This window comes from Lepidochelys kempii, chromosome 3 (genome assembly GCF_965140285.1).
Source record: "Lepidochelys kempii isolate rLepKem1 chromosome 3, rLepKem1.hap1, whole genome shotgun sequence".
Classification (NCBI taxonomy): domain Eukaryota; kingdom Metazoa; phylum Chordata; order Testudines; family Cheloniidae; genus Lepidochelys; species Lepidochelys kempii.
In genome coordinates, this window is record NC_136382.1 from 100,807,288 (window position 1) to 100,834,843 (window position 27,556).

General features: G+C 40.4%; 1 protein-coding gene across 21 annotated transcripts in view; it reads right to left on the reverse strand.

Annotated features, from left to right (window-relative positions):
* Positions 1 to 27,556, reverse strand: part of EPB41L2 (erythrocyte membrane protein band 4.1 like 2) — a 248,946-nt gene that overhangs the window by 23,895 nt on the left and 197,495 nt on the right. For 10 of the 21 annotated variants that reach the window (XM_073337300.1, XM_073337305.1, XM_073337304.1 and 7 more), the window contains 5 exons: positions 24,616 to 24,788; positions 18,764 to 18,948; positions 16,365 to 17,000; positions 8,371 to 8,403; positions 4,585 to 4,731 (listed from right to left, as the gene is read on the reverse strand). In XM_073337300.1, coding sequence (XP_073193401.1) covers positions 4,585 to 4,731; positions 8,371 to 8,403; positions 16,365 to 17,000; positions 18,764 to 18,948; positions 24,616 to 24,788 — 1,174 coding nt within the window. Of the gene's footprint in view, positions 1 to 4,584; positions 4,732 to 8,087; positions 8,151 to 8,370; positions 8,404 to 9,043; positions 10,167 to 16,364; positions 17,001 to 18,763; positions 18,949 to 24,615; positions 24,789 to 27,556 lie in introns of those variants that run through there. The other 11 variants (XM_073337316.1, XM_073337314.1, XM_073337315.1 and 8 more) reach the window with 5 other exon arrangements.

Sequence of the window (27,556 nt, forward strand, 5' to 3'; positions counted from 1 at the left end):
TTTTTAAAATATGACTGTGCTTTATAAGCTTGAGAACAGTACAATAATTAATATTTTTATACTGGTGTAACTTAGCAGCTGAATAAATTTGGTATTGACTACAGCAAATTTATTTCTAGCTCAGGACCTTGTATGCTGCAAGATTAACCCAAAGTACACTTTAGGACAAAGCTGTATTTTAAGCACATATTTTATTATAAACTCTGGACACAAAGAACTTGTGTTATAGACTCTGAACACTTATACAGTAGTCTGTGGAGCTGCACATACTACATATATGGCAAGAGGAAGAAAGACTCCTATATTCATCCTATAGTAAAATTACAGCATACTTTCAAGGCAGTCAAGGCAAATTTGGATGGGAGTTGATTAATTTTACCCTAATAGCGTGTTTGACATTCACAGGGGATAACTAATTTTTTTCTTTTTTTTGTGGCTACTTTTGACAAAAGTTCATATATACAAGACGTTAAGAACTTTTGACTTCAGCCTGTGTGCAGGCAAGCAGGCTCTTGGTCATCTGGTTAATCCCTAAACTGTAGTCCTACAGCATGCTGTTATTTCAGCGAATCAGAGTTGACACACACACTCTGGCTGTAGTTTTGTCTGTGTATACATAAATATGCACACCATTTGTTTGCAGTTTACTACCACCAATTTTTTAGCCCGTCTAACCTTTGTGGTTGTATGTGAACGTCTATACACCAAAGCTGTGCACGGGCTAACCTACCCGAGCAATCTGGAATCCAGCTAACAATACTAGTGCAAACAGTGCAGCACATGCTTCAATACAGGCTAGAGCGCCAAATACGTGCCCAGGGTTTGTGCCAGGCTTGTACTAGCTGCACACAGACCCATGCTGTGTACACTGTTATCACAGGTGCTAGCTATATTGAAGCAAGCTTGAGTAGGCTAGCCCATGCACAGCTTGGCTGTGTAGACATACTTTATGAAAGCAAGTGGATTGACATTTGTGCTAAAACTGAGGTTCTCTAGTGTGACCAGTTGGCTGGTAAGGAGGTTGGCAGACTTCTACTATTATCAGTATATCCCTAAAATTGGAAGCCTTCATCAAAATATAAAAACTGTACAACAGTTATCCACTGTAGATACTGTGTGTTAGCATCAAACAATCCTTTGGGTTAAGTGTACAAAACATAAACCAATATGAAGTAATGTATAAAAGCATAAGGGGATTTTATTTTATATTTGTTTTGGTTAAAAATGGGGTGTGACTGTGATGGTACTGGACATTCAAGACATAAGAGGGTTATAACCATAGTTTTCCTTCATAAATATTAAGTCACAGATGCTGTGCAATCAAAAGGATGGTGGTACAAATAGTGTTAACCAAATGTAAAATTTCTCCCTCACAGAGAATACAGTTAATTAGTATGAACTTTCAATGCAGCAGTGGGGGAGAAGAAGTAGGTAACAATAAGGAAAATGGCAGTGCGCTCCTTAGACTTAACGGTATATACACACATGCTTAATGCCAGTTTGCAAAATTGCTATGGAAATTTATCATACCTGGAACAAGATTTAGCAATCTGCTGGCCATCCTAATACCATAAGGATGAAAAAATGGAAGGGGGCATGGTGTGGTGGAAATGAGTATTTTATTACTCCATAAAAAGGCACTACTATTTGCTTATTTTAGGGCTCAAAGCAGGTCCCATTATTATTAGAAGGTTGGAAATTTTCCTATGCCCCACTCCCTGCTTGACAATTGGCAACACAGCAAAATATTTTATACACTGCGTGTTACTGAAATAACGTTTACAGCATTTGTTCTTTGTTTTTAATCTGATTCTAAATTTCTAGCTAAAAACAAGTCAAAGGTGATCTGATTAGTAGCTTGGCAATTGCTACTTCATAATAATAAATAATACTCAGCTCTTATATAGCACTTTTTATCAATAGATCTCAATGCGCTTAGCAAAGGAAGAATCAATTTTCTCATTTTACAGATGGGGAAAGAGGCAGAGAGGTGAACACACATTTAGATCTAGGGGAGTATTCAGAATGAATCTATTTCCCCAGCATTATTGATTTGCAGAACAGCTGCAGTAGTCACATAACTGTGATTTATTCCCTGTAGAGTGTTGAACAATTACAGAAGTGCATTTTGGTATGGAAATGCATGTTTATCTGTCATCCTAAACAAATAAAGATACCACGATGTTTTCAGTGATAGAATATAATATACTGAATTTCTTTTTGCCTTTTAAAAAGTATTATTCAGAACTTCAAAGCCGGTTTGATAGCAGAGATCAACACCTTTGTTTAACCAACACTGATCTATGTGGAGATCTTAAACATCCTCTCAAAGTTGGGGTTTTATTGGTTTAAACACATCACTTTTTAAAAAATAATCTGGTTAACTCAGGTCACACAACATTGTTAAAAAAAACCACCCCCCCCCCCAAACCAAACTAAACCAAAACAAAACACTGCCACCTGGTTAGTTTCTTCTGTTTTTGCCTCAGTAATCCATGTCACTGCAGTCCATTGCTTCTCCTTCACAGGCAGTTTTTTCCATTGGAAAATGTGGTCTCCTTTTTTCTATTAATTTTTTTTTTTAAGTTTTTGGTTTTATAAAACCAACATAAATCAACAAATGAGACAGACAGACATACATCATACAAAACATGAAAACAAATTGGCCTGAAAGCAGCACAAGCATACCAGGTAGCAGGACTATGCAGATAGAGGGAAACGTAATACCTGGATTTACCCCCTCCTCAATATAAATTAATTCAACACAAAAACACATACACAAAATAAAATAAACCACTAGGATTTATTATATGTAGTCCCTTTTATATTGGAGCAAGTATATTTATCAGCAAAATATGGACAATAAATCCATCCACATTTCCAGAATATCATAAAGGAGGATATAATTTCTTTTTACAAACATACTGTGATGGTTGCAAAGTCTAAGTAATCATATCCTGGAATGGAATTTTCCACTGAATGCATCCGATGAAGTGAGCTGTAGCTCACGAAAGCTTATGCTCAAATAAATTTGTTAGTCTCTAAGGTGCCACAAGTACTCCTTTTCTTTTTGCGGATACAGACTAACACGGCTGCTACTCTGAAACATATCCTGGAAGTGACCATGTAGACCAACAATTTAAAAAAATTCAGTTAAGAAATTGGCTAATGATCTTTTGGAGATTTTTTACAAGTGAGCCACCAAGGACCCAAATCAGCAAGATAGTTAATCATAGTAGTCCACTGGTTTTACCAGGACTTCTCATGTGCTTAAAGTTCAAAATGCTTAGTACCTTCCTGAGCTGGGGCCTTAATAAGGAAAAAAATTGTTTGACAGTGTTTAGCAAATTTAACATGTGGGGATTTTAAAAAGATCCCCATATCTTGTAGTCTCAAGAACCGTTAAACTTCCTGGAGCAATAATCAAGACAGCACACTTACTTATCAGAGGGAAAATGAGGCTAGGTCCAGAGACAGATTGATAGATGCTAAAGCAGAACATACTTGTGAGAGCTATTTTGTCTGTATAAAACCACAAGTAGATTTAAAGTATTGTAAAAATCACTAAGCATTTTTGAACTGTGACAGCAATGTGTGCGTCTAGTTCTGACCAAAAACATGGAGTAGATTTTGGAAACAATGCTTTCAAAATTGCTAGTTCAAGCTGCTGTTTATCAAGAGACATGAGAAACTGAAAACCTTCTCAATCTTTTTATAGTCTTATAAAAAAAAAAGTTAGCCATAAGCCCAAGTGCTTTTAAAAAGCGAATACATCTTAAGAGCTATCCAGGGATCAGCAACTTTTGGCAGGCAGCCCGCCAGGGTAAGCCCCCTGCCGGGCCAGGCCAGTTTGTTTACCTGCCGCGTCTGCAAGTTTGGCCAAGTGCAGCTCCCACTGGCCGTGGTTCGACGCTCCAGGCCAATGGGGGCTGCGGGAAGCGGCGACCAGCACATCCCTCAGCCCATGCTGCTTCCTGCAGCCCTCATTAGCCTGGAGAGGCGAACCGCGGCCAGTGGGAGCTGAGATCAGCTGAACCTGTGGACGTGGCAGATAAAAAAAACCGGCCTGGCCTGATAGGGGGCTTACCCTGGCAGGCCACGTGCCAAAGTTTGCTGATCCTTGAGCTATGCCATACTACTGCCTGAAAAACACTTGACATTATCAAATATTTTATCATGAATGTTGTTACTGAACCAAGTTTAAACATGAGCTTGAGAGCGGTTTACATGCAACTGCCTAAGCAGAGTTAAGGACGGAAACGTCTTTCTCACAATTTTACAGCCACTGTAAAACCAATTTGTAAGAATAGCAGTCCTAAACCAGAATAAAGCACAATCCTTGTTTCAATTGCTTTGTTCTGAGTTACTCTCTCATACTGAAACTCAAACAAATTATTTAAAGTCTGGACCAAAAGTAAGTAACAAAATGTTAATGAGTATTTAGTATAAAGAAAAATGTTACATTCACACAAAAGAAAATGTTACGTTCACACAAAAGAAAATATAGGAGGGCAATTTACATTTATTATATTTTCTAAACAGTTGTATGGAAATGCATGCTGACAAGCATCTGCAATGACATACCCCTTGTGTCTGTAGAGACAGAGGTGTGATACGCCGCTTTTCCCATTCATTGGGGCGTGGCTCAGGTGTGGATTCCATGAAATTGCGCTTGAGTTCACTAATGCTAGCCTGATGTTTCAGTAAGTTGTCCTGGGTCTTATCCAGGTCCTACCAATGTGCAATGTAAAAAACAGTAGGACAAAACACAACAGCAAAAGCAAACTTATCCTGAAAAAAGTCAAAGCAAGAAAAGTACCTTGTGTCTCAAGAGCCATTCTACTGTGGTACATTTTTAAAAAAAGATTAAGACCATAAAAGACTCAGATTTGTATTACCTTTTAGGAACAAGGCCACACTATACTGTTCCTGTCACAACTGTATGTACAGGAAAAAAATAACTTTTTATGATCAGTAAACAGAGGACTATTTTTATCTCAATATGAAGACACTACATTTTTGCAATAATTATTTTCAAAGGTTGCTGGCTTTTACTTGAAAGTTAAAGAAATTGAAGCAAGAATACCAAGATCAACATAGGTAACCCTCAATAATGCTAACGGACGTAAGTAGTGCTCAGCACAAGAATGGTCATAGACATGCAAGTATGTTTCTTAATAAGAAACTTTAAGCCAAAAATAAAGTACTTATAAATACAGATATTGTATTAAGTCCAAATCATGCAAACGGCTATGCATATGCTTCAACTTTACACACACGAATAGTCCCATTAAAGTCAAGGGGCTACTCATTGCTTATAAAGTTAAGCAGGAACATAACTATGTGCAGGATCAGGGTTTAAGATTGCTAATAACCTGCTGTGTATTGAAGGGTGGGATGGCAGATGGAACCACCATGGAGAGATAAGCCTGTGCACATCTACATACCAAAAAGGGTCTCTGAGCTAGCCCATGCAGATTAGCACAGGAGGGGACAATGAGCAATAAATAAGTAACAAATTTCATTTTTACAAGGATCCATTGACCCTAACATTGTGCAACTTGGATAAAAGGGCTATAGCTGCTCTTCCAGGCTACAAGATAGAGGAACAGGCATGGGGATTGGGACTATGCAGCAACCTCCTCAATAGCCCTTGTTTGGGAAGTAGATTTCAGCTCCCCAACATTTCTGAAACTTCACACTTAGGCTTTATGCAGGAGGAGTAAATTACACACTGCAAGCATAATCTTTCACTTCATACCATTCCTCATCTTGTGAAAAAACTATGCTGTGTATGCAAACACAGACATCAGAGTAGTTGACTTTACAAGAGGTACAGTGCAACCGCCAGCGATTAAGTTTAGAATTGAGACCCCAAAATAAGTGTACTATGAAATCAAAGTACCTACAGTAACTAAGAAAAGTATTTGGACTTTTCATAATATTTAATAATTTAGGCCCAAGATTTAGTTTTCATAAAAAGAGGCTACATACAAAACGTGTCTGAATTTTTATTAAAACATTTTGGCTACGATTTTAAAGTGTTCCTCTGCAGTAACAGGGGGTAACCATGTAACTCTGTATCCACAAAAACAATGAGGAGTCTGGTGGCACCTTAACAACTAACAGATTTATTTGGGCATAAGCTTTCGTGGATAAAAACCCCACTTCTTCAGATGCATGGAGTGAAAATTACAGAAACAGGCATAAATATATATTGTCACAAAGAGAAGGAAGTTACCCTTTTTTCTATAATTTTCACCCCATGCATCTGAAGAACTGGGGTTTTTACCCACGAAAGCTTATGCCCAAATAAATCTGTTAGTCTTCAAGGTGCCACCAGACTCCTTGTTGTTCCTCTGCAGTGTTACAACATAAACAACACAGAACTGTACTAGTGCATGAAAATCAGAAAGTGATACTGACTAATCAGCTTCTACTTCATTTCATTGTCAATTCTGAAGTAAACCTGTAAAAAATAAATTTGATACTAAAAATTTAGGCCTGGATCCTGGACGCATGTGCTTAACTTTACACACTATAAATAGCCCCACGGAAGTCCATAGGTCCACTCACCATCCACAAGTCTTTGCGGGACCAGGGCCTAAGTTTTCATATAAAATTAATTTTTAGTACAAATACAACCTTTAAATATCTATTTTGAGATTTTTTAAAAAGCTGTTTGATTTAAACAAAAAGAAGTTTTCTTAATTATTGGTGGAATATAAAAAACAGGTTATACCATAGCAATTCCATAGAACTGCAGTGATATTAAACAACTGAAGCCAATGACATATTTTAATGGGTTGTTGTAAACAATTATTGTGGCTTGAGAGACCAGGCACATTTCTTGGACTTGTTCAAAGCAAGATTATGAAGAACATGCTTTCATTGTTTTAGTAAATTATGCAAAAGTAAATTTTGAACAGTTATCAAAAGCTGCCAAAAGCAACAACAGATTAGTCAAGTTACTGTAATCTACAAATCTGCATATTACTGTATAAATACAACAGTCATTAAATAAGAGATAAGCTCTTTCGTGACAGAGGGAATTCCTGATAGCCCCATTTTACGGGCAAGGCTAAATAGACATAGGATAGGATTTTTCTATATATTTTGTGCACGTTTTGTTAGTTTACTTTCAGTTATTCATCACCATACAAACTACACTGACTGCAACAAGAGGTACTGCCATACTAAATTCCACTTTAATGAACTGTAAAACTATTTATTTAAAACAAAATGTCTCTACTCCAATAATAAATAATAACAGTACTTAAATAGTACTCCAGATTCAAAGCCATTTACAAACATTAATCCTCACTAAGAATTAATTCTCTAGGAAATAAGAATTATTCACATTTCAAAAACGGGAATACTAAAACAGGAACACTAAGTGATTTGCCTAAAGCCACACAGCAGGTCACTGGCAGAGCCAGGATTAGAAATTCAAGATTATGGGACTTCTAACAGCGAGGGTAGTTAAGCACTGGAACATTTTACCCTGCGTTGTGGTGGATTCTCTATCATGGACAATTTTTAAACCAAGCATCAAATATTTTTCTAAAAGCTATAATCTAGGAATTATGTTGGGGAGGTTCCATGGCAGGTCTTATATAGGAAGTCAGACTAGTTGATCACAATGTTCCCATCTGGCCTTGGAATCTATGAACCTATGCTTATTCCTCCAGAGCACACCAGCTCACATTTCAAGTATACATGTGTCAGAAAATAAAATGAAAAATATTAAGTGAGAGCCTTAAACTACAGCTTACATGGGGTACCCATTAAGTAGTAGGTTTGTGTGGCAAGTAAAAATTCCATTTTATGGTAACTAACAGACCAATGAATTTGATTTATTACCTAAACAGGGCTATTATTCCCAGTTGCCACTTTGAAAACTTCTAGTAGATTCACGCTTACAAGCTGTTCCTTTATGGAAAAACTACAATTTACAACATGCATCTCCAAGTTGCATTTCCCCATGCATTTCATGCACTGTGTCCTTAACAGCCTGCAAGTGACCTCCCAACCCATGCAGCCTGGCAGCCCATGGAAACAGAAAGTGTTCCTTATGTTATACAAACCTCCAACATTAAATTGCTATGTCTGACATAAATATTTTCCCCGTTTACTCTCAAGGAATTGTTCTGTGAAATTAAACCACACACACACACAAAAGAAAGCAAAATGAACATAAAATGTATCAGCAAGTAACCAAAAAGGACCCTCAGATCGATAACCGACTTTAAAAAATAAACAGGGGGATAAATGATAAGAACAAAAGTCACTATTCAGACAAAACCTACAGAAGCTTTGAAACACTAAATGGCAGGCAACAACCAGATTTAACTGAAAAATAGCATCCACCTGCTGCTGCGTTTCTTCCTCTCCGGTCTCCACCTACATGAAGGCACATGGCAAATCATTAAAAAGAAAGGAGTTGTTAGTGTGATCTACGGGAGCAACAGAGGGGCTTCCTTTATTTGTAAAAGCTGCAAACCACATGCTATGTTTATATACCTTTATTGTTTCGGCCACAGATGCTGCTGAAATTATTAAGTCTCTTTGGTCTTCCTCCAGCTACAGTGTTGTAGAAATGGCTGAAGTAATATGTGAAATGGAAAATGAAAGTTTCTCTCTCTCTCTCCCCCCCCACATCTCTTTGTTCCTGCATTTTTCATGCTTTCCCCACTGATGGGTGGAAAATTAAGATAGAAGAGAAGGAGAAAAGCCATATTGCCCCAAATCTTAATGTCAAATTAAACTACGGAGGAACTTTATAAAAGCATTTAAAGTGGAGTTTATACTATGAATTGGTTTTGGTAAAATGGCAAATGATTACTGTAAATGCCTGATAATGTGTGGTATACATGTAGGTTTTTGCTTTTTTTAATGCAAAATATGAGAACTTAAAAAATTTACATCCTACTTATAAGTATTCTGAATGCAACTTTAAGGAGAGAAATTATTTTCTGAAAATACCCTGAGGTACAAACATCAATTGCCAGGTTTTCAAAGGATCACTGTGCAAGATCGCAAGTATTGGATAAGGGGTTTACTTTTATTACATATATTGCTTAATTCCAAATTTTGTGTGAGGGAGTACATCACATTGTATGTCATTTTTTCCTTAGTTTATCACATTTTCCTTCAACTTCCACTTATTTGAGGTTAGTGCACTCGTTGCAATTTCACATCAAAAGAGAAAATCTTTAGTGGTGTTTATTTACACCATTTTAGACTTCTTTTACTATATGTATGTCTTTTACAGATGTCATGTCACATATCTAAGAGAAAGTACTCTGCTGTATACAACACTGTCTCAGAGAGTTATTTATTACTACAAAATTTGAAATAAATGCTATGCTCACTCTTTTCAAGGCTCTCAGTTATAAGGCTATAGTATTTTGCTTCATATTACCAGTGAAGTTCATAGTAAACTCCCCCCTTTTACAGTGCATGGTGTATTTGCTATGACATGCAGCAGCAAGCATATGGAGAGCAGCACTTTATCATCAGCCAGATCAGATGTTCAGAGTGCACACACTTAATGAGACTGATGCTTTTGCATAGCAACTTTAAAATTACATACTTTAACATTTCTCAAATTTTCACATGTTGATGATTAAAGTCAGCTACTTAATCAGCAATCCAGTTGAATAAAAGAAACTATTCTTCACCTTAACTATTGCTAAATATGACTAAACATGCTAAAAGCCAGGGAGAACCTTGGGCAGACACTCAACTTTGCACACACCCATGTAAAGCAGAAAGTCATAATTCTAGTGCCCTCTTTGAAGACAGGATTTACAAAAAAAGAAAGGAAATGTTACTCACCCCTGTGCAGTAACTGTAGTTCTTTGAGATGTGTCCCCATATGGGTGCTCCACTTCAGGTGCTCATGTGCCTCAAGCCCTTGATTGGTGATTTCTAGCTAGCACTGTCCATTTAACTCACGTGTATGCCCTATGCCGGGAGTCTCCCAACTGCGGCAGTGCTCCTTCAGCGGTGCTCCTCATGCCGCGCAATGGCTATTAGCCAGGATGGGCACGGATGTTGTCCCTTGCCTCTGTTTGCCAGAAGTTGGGACTGGGCGACAGCAGATGGATCACTTGATGATTACCTTTTCTGTTTGTTCCCTCTGGGGCACCTGGCATTGACCACTGTCGGAAGACAAGATACTGGGCTAGATGGACTTTTGGTCTGACCCAGTATGGCCGTTCTTATGTGTCGCATCGGATCTGATGGCACAGAGCAGGGAATAATGCTTTGAAAACATATGGATTGAAGTTAATGTAGCAGCTCTACAAATCTCATATACTGGGATATTCTTCAAAAATATAGTAGATGTTGCCTGCAATCTGGCTGAATACACTCACCCCGTGTGTGTGTGTGTGTGCGCGCGCGCGTTGCTGAGAACCTGAAGATTCATAATAGGCAGAGATACAACTCAATATCCATTCTGAAAGCCTGTAAGCAGAAATAGGAGCCCCCTTAGACCTATCTGAGAAGGATATGAAGAGTCTAGGTGATTTCATAAACTGCTTAGTCATCCCTATGCAGAAGGCCAAGGCCCTTCTAATTCCAGGGTATGGAAATAGGATTCCTGTTGAGAACTAGGAGATTTTGGAAAAAAAACACTGGCAGATGGATATATTGGTTAAGATGACAGATAATCTGATGCAACTTTTGGGAGGAATTTAGGATGCGGATGTATAGACATCTTATCATTAAAAAAAACACATGATAAAGAGGGTATCTGCCATCAAGGCTACAATTTCCCTGACCCTATGGGCCAACATGATGGCAACTAAGAGGGCCATCTTTGCAGATAAAAGAAGAGAACAGGTCGCCATTGGTTCGAATGTAGGTCTCCTGAAGTGGTTGAGAACCAGGATGAGGTCCCAAGACAGGATATGGGATGTCTAGTGTGTGGGAAAAGATTGGCCAGACTCAATCTGTATGATACCAGGTTAGCAAAAATGGAGAATCCCTCAACAGCGGGAAGAAAGGCTGATGTGATGGCCAGGTATATCTTGACTGAACTGATGGATACCCTGGATGTTTTCAGATCTGGCAGGTAATCTAGAATAGGGAACTGATTCCAGCTGGAGGTAGCAAAGACCACACCACTGGATGAATCTCTTCCATTTCTGCAGATAGAAAAAACATCAATCCAAACTATCTATTGTTTAGATAACACCTGCTGTACCTTCGTAGAGTAGGAAACATCTATTCCTGAGAACCATGCATGAGCCACACCCTGAGGTGCAGAACTGCCAGACAGGGGTGGAGCACGGAACTCCCCACCTTGAGACAGGAGATGAGGAATGGTTGGGAGCTTGATTGATGGTTGGACAAAGAGCTGAAGCAGGTCTCTGTCAAGTCGGTACTACGAGTATAACTCTGGCCTTGTGCTGCTTGATCTCGTTCAGCACCCTTAGAATTAGGGACATTGGGGAAAAGGCATAGAACCGACACTTCTTCCCTGGTAGAAGGAAGGTGTCCCCCAGGGAGCGGTGATCCAGCTCCCCTGCCTTGACCCTTTTTCTGGAATATGCCACGGAGAACTTGAGCATCCAGCTCCCTTTCGTAATCCTGGGAGAAGTGTCTGCTGAGGGCATTGCTATGGTGTTCCAGATGCCTAGCAAGCAGGCTGCTGAAACCTCGATATGGGTGGTTATGCACCAGTTCCAGAGTTTTATAACTTCACTGCACAAGGAGGTGGATCTTGCTCCTCCCTGCTTGTTGATGTAAAACATGCAGGACATGTCCGTCATGACCCTCATCGTTTTTGCTTCTGATGATGGCAGGAAATAGAGACAAGTGTTCCTGACCACCCTGAGCTCCAACAGGTTGATGGAGATTTGTTTCATGGACTGTCCACCTACCCTGAACTGTGAGGTTGTTGAAGTTGGCTCCCCAACAGGAATCTTAACATGGATGACCTGGTTGTTAGAGTCACTGATGGGGTTGGGTGACAAAGGGATGCCTACACAGGTTGCTCTTTCCACCAGTTTAGAGAGTTCTTTATGTGCAAGGAGATTGTTACCCTCCCGTCCAAGATGTACCTGGTTGGAGAAGAGGCAGCTCTTAGCCAACCCTGGAAGCAATGGAAGCATAACCTTGCATGATTGGTCACAAGGTGAAAGTTGCCATATGGCCCAAGAGTTGACAACAGTTCCTTATTGTGGTTGTGATCTTCCCTGAATTGTCCCTGACAGTCTTGACATGGCCAGACATCTGTAAAGACCAGTACGCTTTTGCTGTCACTGAGTCCAAGAACACCCCTATAATCTGTATCCTTTGTACTGGTACTAGTGTGGATTTCTTTATATTCAGTTGTAGGCCCAACTCTTTGAACAGAGCAAGCACCCTCTGGGTGGACGATAACTCTGCCTTGAAAGAATGGCCCTTGCGTAGCCAGTCATCAAGGTATGGGATGACAAGAATCAATTCCTGACAAGGGTAAGCCACCACTATCACCAGAACCTTTGAAAACCCCATTGGAGCTGAGGGTAGGCCGAAGGGATGCACTCCATACTGGAAATGATCTTGGACTACAGTGAATCGTAGGTATTTCCTGTGCGACAGAGGTGACACACTTCGGGGAAGGGGGGAATACTGGGTATACAGGGTCACATTCCTCTCCTCCTCTCCGCCCCCCCCCCCCCCCGATTTGCTGCTTGGCTTGTACTGAGCATGCTCACATGGACTAAGCATGCTCAGTAGCACTGCTGAAGCCAGCTGCCCTCACTCTGCCCCCTCCCCCCATCAGCAGGCATGGGTCATCTCTGCTGTGTGATTAGCGTATAGTTATATGGAAGTAGGCATCTTGTTGGCCAAGGGATGAAAACCAATCCCCTTCCTCTAGTGAAGGATTGCTGGAGTCAACACCCTGAACTTTTGTCACAAAGTTGTTCAGCTGTCTCAGGTCTAAGATCGGCCTCCAACTTCCTTCCTTCTTTGGTACTAGGAAGTATTTTGAGTAGAACTCCCTGCCCCTGTAAGGGAAGGGACCACTTCCATTGCTCCTAGTCCGAAGAGAATCTCCACCTCTTGCCTTAGTAGAAGTTGTGAGAGGGGTCCCTGAAGAGGGTGGAAGGGAAGGAGTGCCAGAAACTGCATAGCATAGCGTATGACCTCCAAGAGCCACTGGTGATTCGCTCCAAAGCCTGGTGGAAATGGACAAGACAGTCTCCAAAGAGAAGGTTAAAGGACACAACTGTAAAATCAGAGAAGTGGGAGGATTCGAACTCTCAACCAACTCATCAAAACTACTATTTAGATTATGCTTGAGTGGTGATGAAGGGTGGTTGGGTGGCCCTTTTCCTCTGAAACCTGTCTCTTCCTGGGGAGTTCTGCAGGTCTGTGGTATCCCAAGAACTGAGCACAGCATGATGTCTGAGCAATTTGTGCTCTATTAAAACGTTTCTTGCTCATAACGTATGTAAATGCCCAAGGAACAAAGGGTAACCCTGGATTTCTTCAGCGTGTGCAGAGAGTTATTTGTGGTGTCTGAGAAGAGCTTATAAACATCAAAGGTGAGATCCCCTACAATGTTCTGAACCTCTATCAGAAACCCTGAAAGTTGGAGTCATGATGTCCTGTGCACAGCTACTGCTAAGGAGATGGATCTGGCAGCAGTGTCTGAGAGTCTAGGGACTCTTGGAGAGCTGTTCTGGCCAATAGTTCACTCTCTACAACTATGGACTGGAATTCCTCCCTGCAGTTGTGTGGCAGATACTCAATAAATGCTGTGAACATCTTGTAATTAGTAACATTGTATTTGGCCATGACTGAGTTAGGTGGGGGACAGGAAAATAAAAGTCTGAATCCTTCAGGGGAAAATAGTATTTCCTATCTGCCTTTTTGCACATTGGTGAAACAGCGTCTGCCATACCATTTTAGCTGGAACCAGTAGAGCCTCATTAACAGGTAGTGCTGATCTGGAGAGTGTTGCTGACTGCAAAATATCTAGCAGCTTGTGCTGTGGATTTTTGACCTCCTCCAGAGGGATCTGGAAGCTGTCAACTACCCTTTTAATTAAGTCCTGAAATTGTCTGACGTCAGCCAGGGAAGGTGGTGGAGACACAACTGCTTCATTTGCGATGACAGTGAAATGGGAATCTCAGGGGTAACTTCCTCATTTGCCCTAGCCTCCTACTCTTCAAACATCTCCTCCTGTCATAAATGGGTAGAGGACAACACGAAATCCTGGTCTCCCTGAGAGAAGGTATGGGTGGACTGTTAAATTGCTGGCGATAGGCAGGCCACACATCAAAATATGGCCACTGCAGGGATCCATAAGGAATGAGGGTGGCATACAAGGTTGGTTCCACCATCCTTGGTGTCACACAAAGTCCACTCTGTGCACGCCACACATCAAAATATGGCCACTGCAGGGATCCATAAGGAATGAGGGTGGCATACAAGGTTGGTTCCACCATCCTTGGTGTCACACAAGGTCCACTCTGTGCACGGGCGGTTTCCCAAAGGAGTACATAAGAACTCCTGGGAGAAACTGAGGATACCGATTGGGGGGAGTCATCCTCTGCATCCTCCCATGGGGGACAGCCAATGTAGATGGAGGAGAGTCCTGTGACACAGAAAGGCCACACAAAGACTGAGGTCTCTGAGACACACTCGGTACCAGACAACAAAAGGGATTCTGGTTTGTCCACTGAGAGGTCCCTCAGGTATCAGAACACCTATGGTACTGGATGCCATAGCTGGAGGTGACAGCGTTAACAGTGATGGGTGAACTCAGATGTTGTAGATGTCAGGCACTGACGCTTGCTCGGTACAGAGGGTACCGCTTGTATAGCCACCCCCTGCTGAGCTGTTTGCATTGGTACCAATGGCTGGATTAAGATGCACAACACCAGAAGCTCATTAGAATGCTTTGGTGCCGATGGCTTACCATCCTTGTGGAGGGTACAGGTGCCCTAACAGAGCTATGCCTCCTGTCCTTAGAGCTCCAAGACTTGGCAGTACCCAAGAAAGAGTCCTTGGCCTCAACAGTAACATTGGACACTGAAGACCTTGACAGGGACAGTCTTGACAGTCTTTTTTGAAGCTGGTTCATTAGAGATAAAGTCTGCGCTTCTCTTTTTGGGAGTCTTTCCAGCATCCAAAGATTTCCCTTCCTTAGGGGAAGCATGCTCTGAAGCTGATGGGGTACTGAATCTCTCTGGGGACAGATGTACGGGCAGGTGGGGGTGTGTCTCCTGACCTGGCTTACAGAGCAGTTGCCTGGAATGTTCCATAGCCAACGGTCTGAGTTCTATCTCCCTGTTCTTCCAAGCCCTGGACTTCAGGGCCAAACAGAAGGATCACTTCTCAGAGATGTGGGACTCCCCCAGGCAACGGATGCACATGGAATGCCTGCTGTTTACCACTTTAGCCTCCCAGTAAGAGTGGTAATGTTTGAAGCATGACAAACCAGGCGTACCCCACCAGGAGAAGACAAATGTCCCGGGATAAAAGGGAGGGAAAAAACAAACAGTCTTCTCAGCTAAAACTAACTAACTATACTGAACTCTAAACAGAAACCTACAACTATAAAGTAACTAACTTTAAGAGAAAAGTCCAAGAATGCTGTAGGAGGACAATGTTCTGTCTCGGGCCAAGGCAGTAGAGGAGAAACTAAGGGCTATTAGTCTGTGCACCCCTATATAGCAGGGTGTCTCCCATGAAAAGGCATAGGGCACATGCATGGGCTGACTGGACAGTGCTAGCTAGAAATCTATGATCCAGGGATCAAGAGGCTTATGCGCACCACCTGAAGGGGAGCATCCACAGGGATACTATTATAAGAAAGAACACTGTTTACAGCTTTCACAGTTTGCTGAACTAAAATAAGAGACAGACTTTTAGAGATTTTTACTTTACAGATTTAAACAGAACCTCTAAGATTCAGCTCCATGTCTGCATTTCAAAGTTAATGGACTGAGAAGGGCAATAGGTTAGGACTGATTTAATGATTAGTCTAACAGAGGAATGTTGCTCAACAACTTTACTGATTATTTAATCTTATTCCAAAATATATCTAATAAATAACAACAACAACAAGGTGCTCTAATCTTTTCAACTACAAAATAATTTCCTCCTTAGATACAGCACCCAGGGGATAGAATCAAATTATGTATGTTGCAACACACTGTTATTCATGCAGAAAAAAACCAGACATTTATTTATTAAGAGAAACTCAGTATATCAGTGGCAAGTTACCATTAATGAGAACAGTTACAAAGACATTTATATTGTACACTAGGATGTGTGCAAGGTTGAGTGCTTCTCAGTGTGCAGATGCAAAGTCCAAGTGCAGGTGGCAGCATTTAAGTGACAAAGTTACACACCTCCTCTTCCTCTGCTTTGTCATTCAGGTCATTGTCATAAGAGGCGCTCAATGAAGTCGCCTTAGGCTCCAGGTAGCAGAGGGACAGAGCGAGAGGAAGGGAAAATGTGAGCGAGAAAGGAACAGATTGAAAAGCAGAGAGAAGCAGCACAAAGATAAGGAGAAAAGAGGGAATGAATGAGGGAGAGGTGATAGGAACATAGTGTTGAAGGCCAGGTGGGAGATAGGAGATGCAAACCTCAGGGAGGCTAGGAAAACTGATGTAACCATCCTCATCAAGCAGTGAAAGGAAATTAAGCTTTAGCAAACTCTTTGCTTTTAATGAAAACCTAAACTCAGTATCTTTGTAGTCAACTGTTTTATGGGGCTTTCCCTCTATTGCAGGAGACGGGCGACTAACTGGGAGTCTCATAGGCTCCAAGATATTATTAGGCAATGTCACTTCATTTCCACTGTGAGTTGGTATTACTCTCGTGGGACTGCACTCCCAGCAGTCCGAGGGGCTATGGACATAGTCCCAAAAGGGATCTTCCTCTGAAATGTCCAAAAGCATGTCCATCTCAGGGACAGTTGGCAGGTTTGTGGGATAGGATGAAACACAGTGAAGGCGTGGTGATGGTGGATACATGTGAAGGGACTGAAAAAAAAAAAAAGTCCAGCAACAGTTGAATATGAAAACACAACAAAATGTAAGTTTGTAGGCAGAAAGAATGCACAAGAAGAGGGGGGAAAAAAGAAATTGTTAGTTAGTGAAACCTTTTACTCAGAAGTAGAGCTAGCACTACCAATGCAATATAAAAGCCAAATAAAAATTGAAAAGCCCCATGTATTTTTAAAATTAGCCCACTTGTCCAGTTTTAAGAATTCTGAATCTGAATTCACTACAGATTTTTTGTTTTAAGGTTGTGACAAACTTTGCACTTTTGAACGGTAGTAAGTGCAGTCACTTACTACAGATGGGAGCAAACATTCAAAGCTTTGGCAGAAAGTTCATGGTATACAGCAGGACGTAACAAGACAAGCAGGCACTTTGATCCTAGGATTTACTACCATTTCCTCTGGAATTTAAAAACAGCAAAAATAGAAAATGCTGTTTGCAGAGCTGGTACATGTAGCAAGCTACACCGAATAGCTTCATAAAACATGCAAGCCCTTCCCAAACCATTTAGCTTTTCCATCCCATGGCTGAGGAATTTTTCTTGGTTACCTAATCTGTCCTAGGGTGCCCCAGCTTTGTGACTCTGAGGGACCACACTGGCATCTTGCCAGGAGCCAAAATTTGCATATTAATTTACCTAAATACATGTTTTCATCAAATATAGAACTGTGTGTGTCTTCCTTGATTGACTAGAAGTTAGTTGTTTAAGTTTTTTGGCAATAAAAACATGAGGCTGTTCATATTTGGTCTCACATGGCAGTTATAGGATGAGGTGGGCTGGGCTGTCAGCTGCATTGGGAGACTCAGCAGCCCAAATGTTGTCCCCTGGGCAGTGAATTGGGTACCCTTTGCCTAACTCACAAAAATGCAGTTTTCAAAATGAAAATTCCTTAAGGTTTGTTTTTAAAACCCAATAGCAAGGAAAATTCCTGGATGTCTCCCAGGAAAAACAGGAATACATGTCAGAGAAGATACACAGACTATTACGTCTGAACTCCAAAGCTTGAGCTTACATTTAGGAAAGAGGTGTTGCCTCAAATCTTGATGTGAAAGCACATAAAACTAATCCAAATTAAAGTTTATGATCTGCTTCCTTGCTAACTCCAATAAATAAGACAAGTAAATTGCCACTTGCATTAGAATTTCTCCATCATCAACAAACCGAACTTTCCCTGGAAAGCTGTCTTTCAGTTCTACTTGGAAATTTTAATAAGTCAATGTGTTTCTATAACAGATACTGACGTATAAAAGGACAGCTTAAAAGATTTTTGCAGTTGGCAAATAAAGCAAGCACCATGTTAAGCACTGAAATTTACTCAAAGAAAATATATACAACCAAACAGGTTGTGTATGACAGCACAATTTTTGGAAGTTTGTTCAGAGTAAAAATTGTATAAACTAACTTACTTTGAGCCACATTTAGCTAAGAGAAAGTTCAGTTTGAACAATTATATACCGCAAGTGTTTAAGTAGTGCCTAATTATGACAAATTAAAATTAACTTGTAGCAATAATTAAAAGGAAAAAATTCACAAGATTGAATGTCACACATGCAAATTTGCAATTTGTTCCTTCCTTTTGGTTATATAAAATACTTTGTGTGTACATATATGGTTAAACAGAGTAGTTTGAAATAATTTATTAACAATATCTTCTAGTATGTTGCTTGTTATTTTTAAGAGACATACAACTCCACTTTAAATGTTTGTTAAGAGTTGTTTTTGTTGTTACAATCCATCATACCTTTTCATCCTGGGTTAATTCCAGTTGTGGAATTTTAGTTGGGCTTCCATCCTCATCTCTACCTTCGCCGTTTTTTAACTTGGTCTGGCCAACAGCTTCACCAGCAAAGACCATATCACCAGCAGGTCCCACTGTGGCAGCAGAAAAGTCCCTTAGCAGACTTTGGTCTGTGATACCCACAGGAGCTATTAGAGAACCGAAAATTTTGGTTATTCTGGGTATGCTGGAAGTTTTATTTTTGGGACTTCTGAACATAAAATACTCTGTTTTACAATGGCTTAGCCATTCAGGGATAAGAATAATGCAGGGGAACACTGTGAACGGAACAGTAAATGAAGTTATGATAACATCCCAAGTGTATGGTTCTAACTGCATTTATACAACCTGCAATGGATAACTGTTCTTAATTGTGATGTGTATGTACTATACAGAGAAAACACTATAGTCAAGTAGCCATTTTAAAAACCACCACATTTCTGGTGACAACAGAAACCACAAGAACAAAGAACATGTAGGCTGCACATGTCATCATATCCCCATGATAAAAACCATCTTGCACAAATTTGATATTTTCAGTACATTCTGTTTTCAGCTAATACAGCAGCTAATACACCATGCATATATAAATCTCTCAAAGTATTTCTACTTCTGAACCCAGACATCAGGCACTGTAGAAACACACAAAGTTCAATATAAAAAAGCTACACTTTTTCAAGATTCTCTCTGTATCCAGAGAGAAACTTGAGTTGTTTTTTCTTTTATTCAGCTTGGTTTACCCATCCCTGTTAGCTAATTATTGGCAATACCTAATATGTATATTTGATGAATCATGTAACACAAAAGACAGATTTCAGAGTAGCAGCCGTGTTAGTCTGTATTTGCAAAAAAGAAAAGGAGGACTTGTGGCACCTTAGAGACTAAACACATTTGAGCATAAGCTTTCGTGAACTACAGCTCACTTCAGTTGCATGCATGAATACAAAAGACAGCTATTGAATCAATTTTATTCTGACAGCTAGAATCACTATAATAGTATTAACCAGCAGGAGGAGCTCTAAGACCAGCTGGCTCAGCCAAAACACTGGCAATAATGCAGCAGACATTCAACCTGAAATTAAAAATGTTTAAATAAGTTACGGTGACCAGACAGCAAGTGTGAAAAATCAGGACTGGGTGACGGATAATAGGTGCCTATATAAAACAAAGCCCCAAACATTGGGATCCTCCCTACAAAATCGGTATATCTGGTCACCCTAAAATAAGTACACCTTTGAGAAGAGATGCAAGAAGCAGTGAAAAGTGGGCAGAAGAATAAATATACATGAGTGAAGAATTCTGACAGGATTACACAAGTCAAGAAAGCTAACAGAAATGGTAGGTGTGACAGAGTGGGAAATTTTTATAATATTTTGTATGACTATTGTGCATGCCTCAGTTTCCCTTGCGTGAGGCCTGGTTAACTAGGTGGTGGGAAAAAGTTGTTTTTCTTTGTAGAGATGCAGAGATACAAATTTGACTGACTCCTAGCGGCCTGTAGCGTGCGCCCCCATGACCATGGAGAGTCTGAGAAGACAATGGCCACTCCAATTGCCCAGACATTTGGCACCTAGCAATTAATGACAATGGATGATCCACCCTACTTCGGAAGCCAGCCAGGTGTGACCAGCTGGAAAAGGGTTGCGGAGGGCATGGTGACAATGTTTGCCTGGGAACAAGAACAAAGGACTGAGGAGGTGCCAGGTGGGGGTGTTAAGTGTTGGCTGCTGGAAGAGGATGCTCCAGGACTGGGACTAACAAGGGGTCAGATGGCTCTGAGACAGACCAAGATTGATTATGCTGTCTATGTTAACCAAGGACTTTCTACCCTGCGTTCCAGACTGCTAATAAACCCTTCTGCTTTTACAACGATGGCCGAGAGTCACTGCAGGTTAAGATGGGAGAGTGCATTGCTCCCTTTGGGTGTACTCATGTGGACTCGCTGGAGGGAGCTCATGGTGTGAAGCAAGGGTGCTGAATGCGCCAAGGTTTGATCTAAGGAGTCAGTGAAGCCAACTGACTTATTCTAGTGAGATGTGACCCTAAAGTGGGTCTGGCACACTGAAGGGGTCCTCCCAGGGACTGTTTCAGAGCATTGGACCTGTATAACCATGACAGTAGCACACCACAGAGAGATGCCCACAGAAACTTGAAAGCAGAAGAAGCAGCTGTATGGGTACGGATGAATCACTTTAATATTACAATAATCTACAAAGATAACCACACTTTTACTGGGAAAAAATAGAATCTAATTACCCTAGAAGATGATGGTAAACTATTAAAATCTCATATCTGGGGCAGTATGAGCAGATATGGAATTGACACTGTACCAAGAACAATACCTACATGTAAACATCTGATTTTAAACATTTGTTTGGCTCGAAGTTGCAAAATAATTACTCAAGAAAGTTTTACTGACTTAGTGTAAACCAAGAGAATGCCTTGGAGTGTACATTACAAGGGGAGATTGTCAAAGGCACAAATATCAGTTAGGTGCCTAATTTCCCATTGAAAGTCAGTGAGAATTTAAACTCCTTATTTTATCAGGTCCCTGGGAAAGTGATTTATGCCTGTGCTCTTTTGCAGAGCAACGCTGTGACCTACACCTCTCAGAAGCCAGTCACAAAGACTTGAGAGCAGGAATAGCAGAAAGCGTCTTTTACAAAGAAGATGCTTGGGAGTTTACAGCAGAGTCAGAGCTCACTGTTACCCATGGTTTTCAGAACCCAAACCTGTGGTAACTTAACTGTTTCACTCCAGGCGATGTCAGGTTTAAATCAATGGGAACACAGCACTTCCTACTGATGAAAGATTGGTACAAGCAAGCATGATCTTATCTAAAACTACTATTGATTAGATTTAAGCACACACAGACTTAAACAATAGGTTTAGAACATCCAATAAATACCTAAAATCTGAGATGGTATTGAGTAATTAGTAGCAGGCCAGCGATGGGGGGGGGAGAGATAGGTCAGTGGTTTGAGCATTGGCCTGCTAAATCCAGGGTTGGGAGTTCAATCCTTGAGGGGGCCATTTAGAAATCTGAGGCAAAAACTGGGGATTGGTCCTGCTTTAGGCAGGGGGTTAGACTAGATCTCCTGAGGTCCCTTCCAACCCTGATATTCTATGATGGCTGATCGCTTCCCAGCTGTGGCATACGGGGTCAGAAAAAAGTCTCTCAGGATAGCTTAAGAGAACTGCTCCAAAGCACTCTATTATCTAGTCTTTTTATAACTATTTTTTTACAAAAGACAGCTCATACTGACCCCTACTGGGTCATCACTTCTCCTAACTTCAATCAACAAAACACTTTAACAATCTTAGCCATAATAAGCTTCTACATCAAAAGGCACCCAAACTCAAGGTCTCCATGCACTTTTCTTTCAATCTCATAATTTGCTGACTTTTCTCCCCTCCTTCCATTCTCATTAGCAGAAACTGCAAGCCTGCAGCTACTATTTGACCTTGCCTCCAAAAGCCTAGCTTGTCCAAATTAACCCTTAACTATGTGGTGTTCTTTTTATTAATTCATGATGGCTGAATGCACACAATATGGTTGCAATTAGCTTGATTAAGTTCTATGGTACACACCCCTCAATTCTGGGGTAATACTCACCAGAGCACTCTTGGAAGAAGACTACTCTATTCTGAGAGGGTCCTTAGTGCCTGGATCAAAATGATATCTCATGGACTGGTTTTATATGAAAAGTTTCAGGCGAGTGTCCCTTGCCTTCGGAGTAGCTCACGAAATCTCATGCTCAAATAAATTGGTTAGTCTCTAAGGTGCCAAAAGTACTCCGTTTCTTTTTGCGAATACAGACTAACACGGCTGTTACTCTGAAACCGGTTACAAGATAGGTTGTTTTCATAGACGAGTATAGAAGGGAGCAAGTAGCCAGAGGTTCAAAGTGGGGTAGGGGGCCTTGTATGGAATCTGAGCACCAAGTTGAGATCCCATGCCAGTGTAGGGTATCTGACTTCTGGGAAGCGGTTCTCCAGTCCCTGGAGAAACCTCCTTGTTGTAGGCTCCCCAGCCCAAAAGGTATGCATCTGTTGTTATTACTGATGTTGGAGATGGTTGAGCAAAGGAGACCCCTGCACAAACACTGCGAGGGTCCTTACACCAGTCGAGGGAGTTTTTCATGACTCAAGGCACCAAGACTAGTTTGTTCAAACTGTTCAAAACTTTAACAATTACTTTAACTTTTAACAATTACAAATCTTCCCTCCATGTCTGTGTCAGTTGATAGGATTTGTGTGCTCAGTTTTTTATGGAACAGGATTGACACCTCCACTCTTAGATTTGGCTGAGTAATTACTACAAATACTGTCACCAATCCAGTCTTTAAGCTTTTCAGCCTCAGACTCAATACAGTGTGCTTCATGGAGAAATAGAAAATCAGCTTTCAAGTTTCCTAAGTGAGACACCTTTTAACCCCTTTCAGAGGGTGACAGATTCCTTTTATGTTCCAAGAAACACATGTAAGTAAATTAGCCACAGGTACTCAAGGCGGGAAGCGTCCCAGCAAACATTTTCTGCTGTGCCCACCAAAACTCAGGGCTATGGGTAGGGTGAAGTGTATCTAGGGGAATTCATGAGTTGAGACAGAAGAGAAGCTAGAGGGGCTTAGCATTAGTTGAGGGCTTGGGGGCTGGGGAGCAACAGGCTCTTTCGAGGATCAGTTTTGTATCAAGGTGTAAGGAAAGTATCTTGGACAAAAATTCTACTAGCTTGTCCTTTTCTACTTCCACAGGGTAGCCAGCCACTCTCAAATCTTCTGGACCGGCCCTCCAGGTCACTGATTTCATCATGTAGCTTTTGGATCAGACATTGTTTGTCTCTAGTGATCCTAACAGAGCCCACGTGGTCTTCTAAAATAGAGGTTCTAGTTTTTGCCTCCCAGTGCTGGAGGATAGCCTCTGAAAACTCAGCTGGTGTGGTGCAGTCGCAACTTTAATTTCAGAGATATCCTTGATATTTCCTTAAAGCAGGATCTGTTCTTTGGATATCTGCTTTCGAATTTTGTAGACTTGATCCAGGCCTACTAGGCACTCCTCCTTGAGTGCTGTCATGCTGCCCTGCACAGGGCTGAAAGAGATCCTCTGTTTCTTTGTGATTTGTGGGGAACCCGGGGAGAGAGAGGGGTTAAAAACCAGGTCAATTTGCTACTAGGATGTTAAAGAACAGAACGAACCACCCAGAGACAAAAAAAACTGTGACCTTAATATAGTGGATGTCGGTGGATTTTTGTGGGCCTGAGCAGGAACTCCAGATCTAGGCATCCATTTTCCCCTGCTGGCTCCCAGAAGTCCTGTGTTTTAGTCTAATTCCATGCTTAAGATTTCTTCATTAAGCGATGGGCAAGTAGACATACCAATGTTATTTTTAAATATCCACAATAATTACTTGTAATGTGTGTAGTAACCCTTTGAAAAAAAGGTCTGGCTTAGCAAAATTTGTATTTACTCTACAAAGCTTCTTCAAAAAGATTTACAGCTCACGATGTTAGCGCAGTGATAGTATCACTGCTAAAAAAGGTTATTCACCCCCCCCCCCAAGAAAACACAAAAACAGCAACACGTTAGGAACTGCAGAAAATGCTTTTACAAAGCACCTGGGAATAGGTGTAATATAGTTGGCACTCAACACACACAAATCTGTAGAACTGAGTTGCAAATTTCATAAAGTCTGATTATTAACGTTCTAGGCATGCAGATGTTAGGATTTTCTAAAGTTATAAACTGAACTTAGAAAGCAGCAAGATGCAATGAAACAGTCACGTAATACATGATATCTCCTTATCAGAATCTCTTACCCCCATCAAGACTCCTGGAGACACGTTTGCTTGAGGTGCGCTCAAAGTATGGAGCTGGTCTGTCTATAAGGTTGCTAGCCTGCTGTGTCTGTGCTTGAGTACGGCCACTGTAGCGGAACTTGGAACCCAAGGTCAGGAATTTCGCCTTAGGAGGCTGTTCTGGTGATACAAGTCTAAAAAACAAATATGAGATTAAAAGTCATTTCGCTAGTTTTAGTAAATGCTTTAGCGCAGCACTTCGTAACTGCTCATCATACTATGAGTTAATTTGGAAAGGAAAATTGTTTAATGTTAAAATTCAAGCTTCAGATAAAAATAGCATATAAGATCGTTAAAAGTTGGTAAAAGTTGATCTTATCTTGCAAAAAAGTACAAAGAAAATTAAGCTACAAGTATCAAAATAACTGAATTTTATAAATTTTGCAGTGGATTACACTTACCGTTTTAATTTTTTTTTTTCCGCTTTAATTGCTAATCATGATATTCAGAAATTTGCTATTGGTCTGCCAGATATCACTGAGAATTAGCAAGGTTCTACTGTATTTCAACAATAGAAATTAGTGACACTAACAGCAGTTAATAGCATCTGGCTAAAAGATCAATGCTCTAGAAATTAGAAGATTGGTGTTTTCATTTAAGATACTGATAATTGAAAAAGATTAAAAGTTCTGTTTGAGCAAGGCAGAGGGGAAAAAGCCAGTAATGGTCCAGCAACATACAAAAATGATAACATGCTAAATCCTTGGAAAATTACTCAAAGCATCTCAACGGATATAGATCTTACATTATTTGTTTGGTGCCCACAGCTTTAGCATTCAATGCCTATACCAACTTTAAGGTTTCTCATGTTGCAAACTCTGACAGTTCCAAAACTGTGGTCTATGAAGAACTGGCTGGTCATGGGATACCGAGTCTTTGTTTCTAGCTACTTCTTTTTATATCCAGGATCTTTATTGCAAAAGAGAGAGATCTATTACTTGAAGTAGTTGGATGAGGAGCAGCCAGCCTAGTTGTCACTGTTACATATTAGAAGAGAAGAAACAGGAGGTGACCACCAAAAGGACTGGAACTGGTGGCACAGCAAGGAAGGAATGTCCAGAGAAGCAGGGGGATGAGAGAACCAGATGCCTAGGCATAGGCAAAGTATGCGGGACAGACCATAAATGCAACAGGGAATCCAAAAAAGAAAAAACAAAACAAAACAAAACCCCAGGGGAGAGGGAGATAAAGAGTAGAAGTATGTTCCTGAATACTTTCTCATGCAAGCAACTGCTTTAGATGCCATATGGCTATTATGCAAGGACTAGTATGAAAAGAAATTTCCTTGTGGACAATCTACTCTGCTAAGCTGTGGTCCACACTGCACTAAGTTTGGGATAACCTGAAATCAAAGAAACAATGCTGTCTCAAATTCCTGAATACTGCAGCACAGAATCCACATCTATCTACAAAGGTTCTTGCTGCTGCCATTTCCAATCTGGTCCCTTTTAGAGACTCCCCTACTGCAGTATTTGAAACCTTTAGAAGTCCTCTGTGAATTTAGATAAAGCATCTGAGCATTCCCTGTAGCTTTTGCAAATTCCTCAGGAAGCATCTGAGTTTAAAATATATTTTTAAGATCTTCCATTGATTGAAGGGATTCCCTCCTCAGGTAAGTAGGCAAAAATGGTGGCCATTTTAATGAAAGGTTAATTTGCACACCCTCCTATTTTAGGATGCTTGTACAGCAGAACTACTAAACATCGTGTCTTCCTTCTTTGACTGTGAGGACAGCCTTATACCACAATCCTGTCTGAATAATTTCTGTAAATTCTCATTGACAATACAGTGTTTCCTAAAGTAAGTCTATTACGGAATGAGGAGAAAGAAGGCAGAGAATACATTCCCAGGGTGTTACTGTTACTGTTCTTTGTTTTCAAATGTTGGCAAGGCTACAGCATTAACTTCCATTTTTATCCTCTACCCTGCTGAGATAAACTTTTAATAAGGAAAAAACAAGGGAGCTAATTACTTCCTGATTAAGGGTATTTTAAAGGATATTTTATATTTCAAGCTTAATTACATGTAATAACCGACAAAGTTATGGTTATAGCAGCGCAAGAAGTTCTGGGAAGACACTGAAAAAAATAAAAATTTCTAATACAACATCACAAGTACTATATGCATTAATTTATACATGGGTATACACGCAGTCTTTCTGTATATGATAAGGTTCAAGGCTGAAGACTAAGACCACCTGCGAAGAGCAGAGTAGATACCCAGTTTGACAGCAGCTCTTAAAGTGGATTGTTACTTACTAGAATGTAACTGGAATTCTATATCGTTTGAATTTCCATAAATATTATAAAAGAAAGGCACAGATTGGCCTGTTTTCATATTTAATAGTGTATGTACAAAGTTTGGAGAGTCATCTTTTAAACTAAAAGGGATACCATCCAATATACAAAGCTTATGTTAACACACATCTTCAGTTATCTAAAAGGAATTACTAACCTTATGAAAAGAGTTTTCCTTAAACCTGGAAGTTGAATTGTATGTGTGAATTACATGCAAAATTCACTGTCATGTAGAATGCACAGAACACGTGGCACGAGCAGAGAAAAACATTAAAAAATTTTGGGCTGTAACAGTTGTGATCCTGTTTATTTCTGGCATTCAATGAGAGAAAAGAGATCAGGATTTATTTATTTTATTATTTTAAAATCCTGATGGAGAGGTTCTAGGGATTTTCTGCCTGATGACATCAGTGGAAGTACATGATGGTGAGAGTATTTGAAGCTTAGTACTTGTTATAATACCATCCCTGACTAGAAAAATCTATTTCTGGTTGGAATGAAACCCAATTAAATTCTGTTCTATTTCTGTAGAAAGATTTTCTGATAAATATAAAATGTCACTGAAAACATTTACAGTTGTAAATTACCTTTTAAAAATCTAAGCT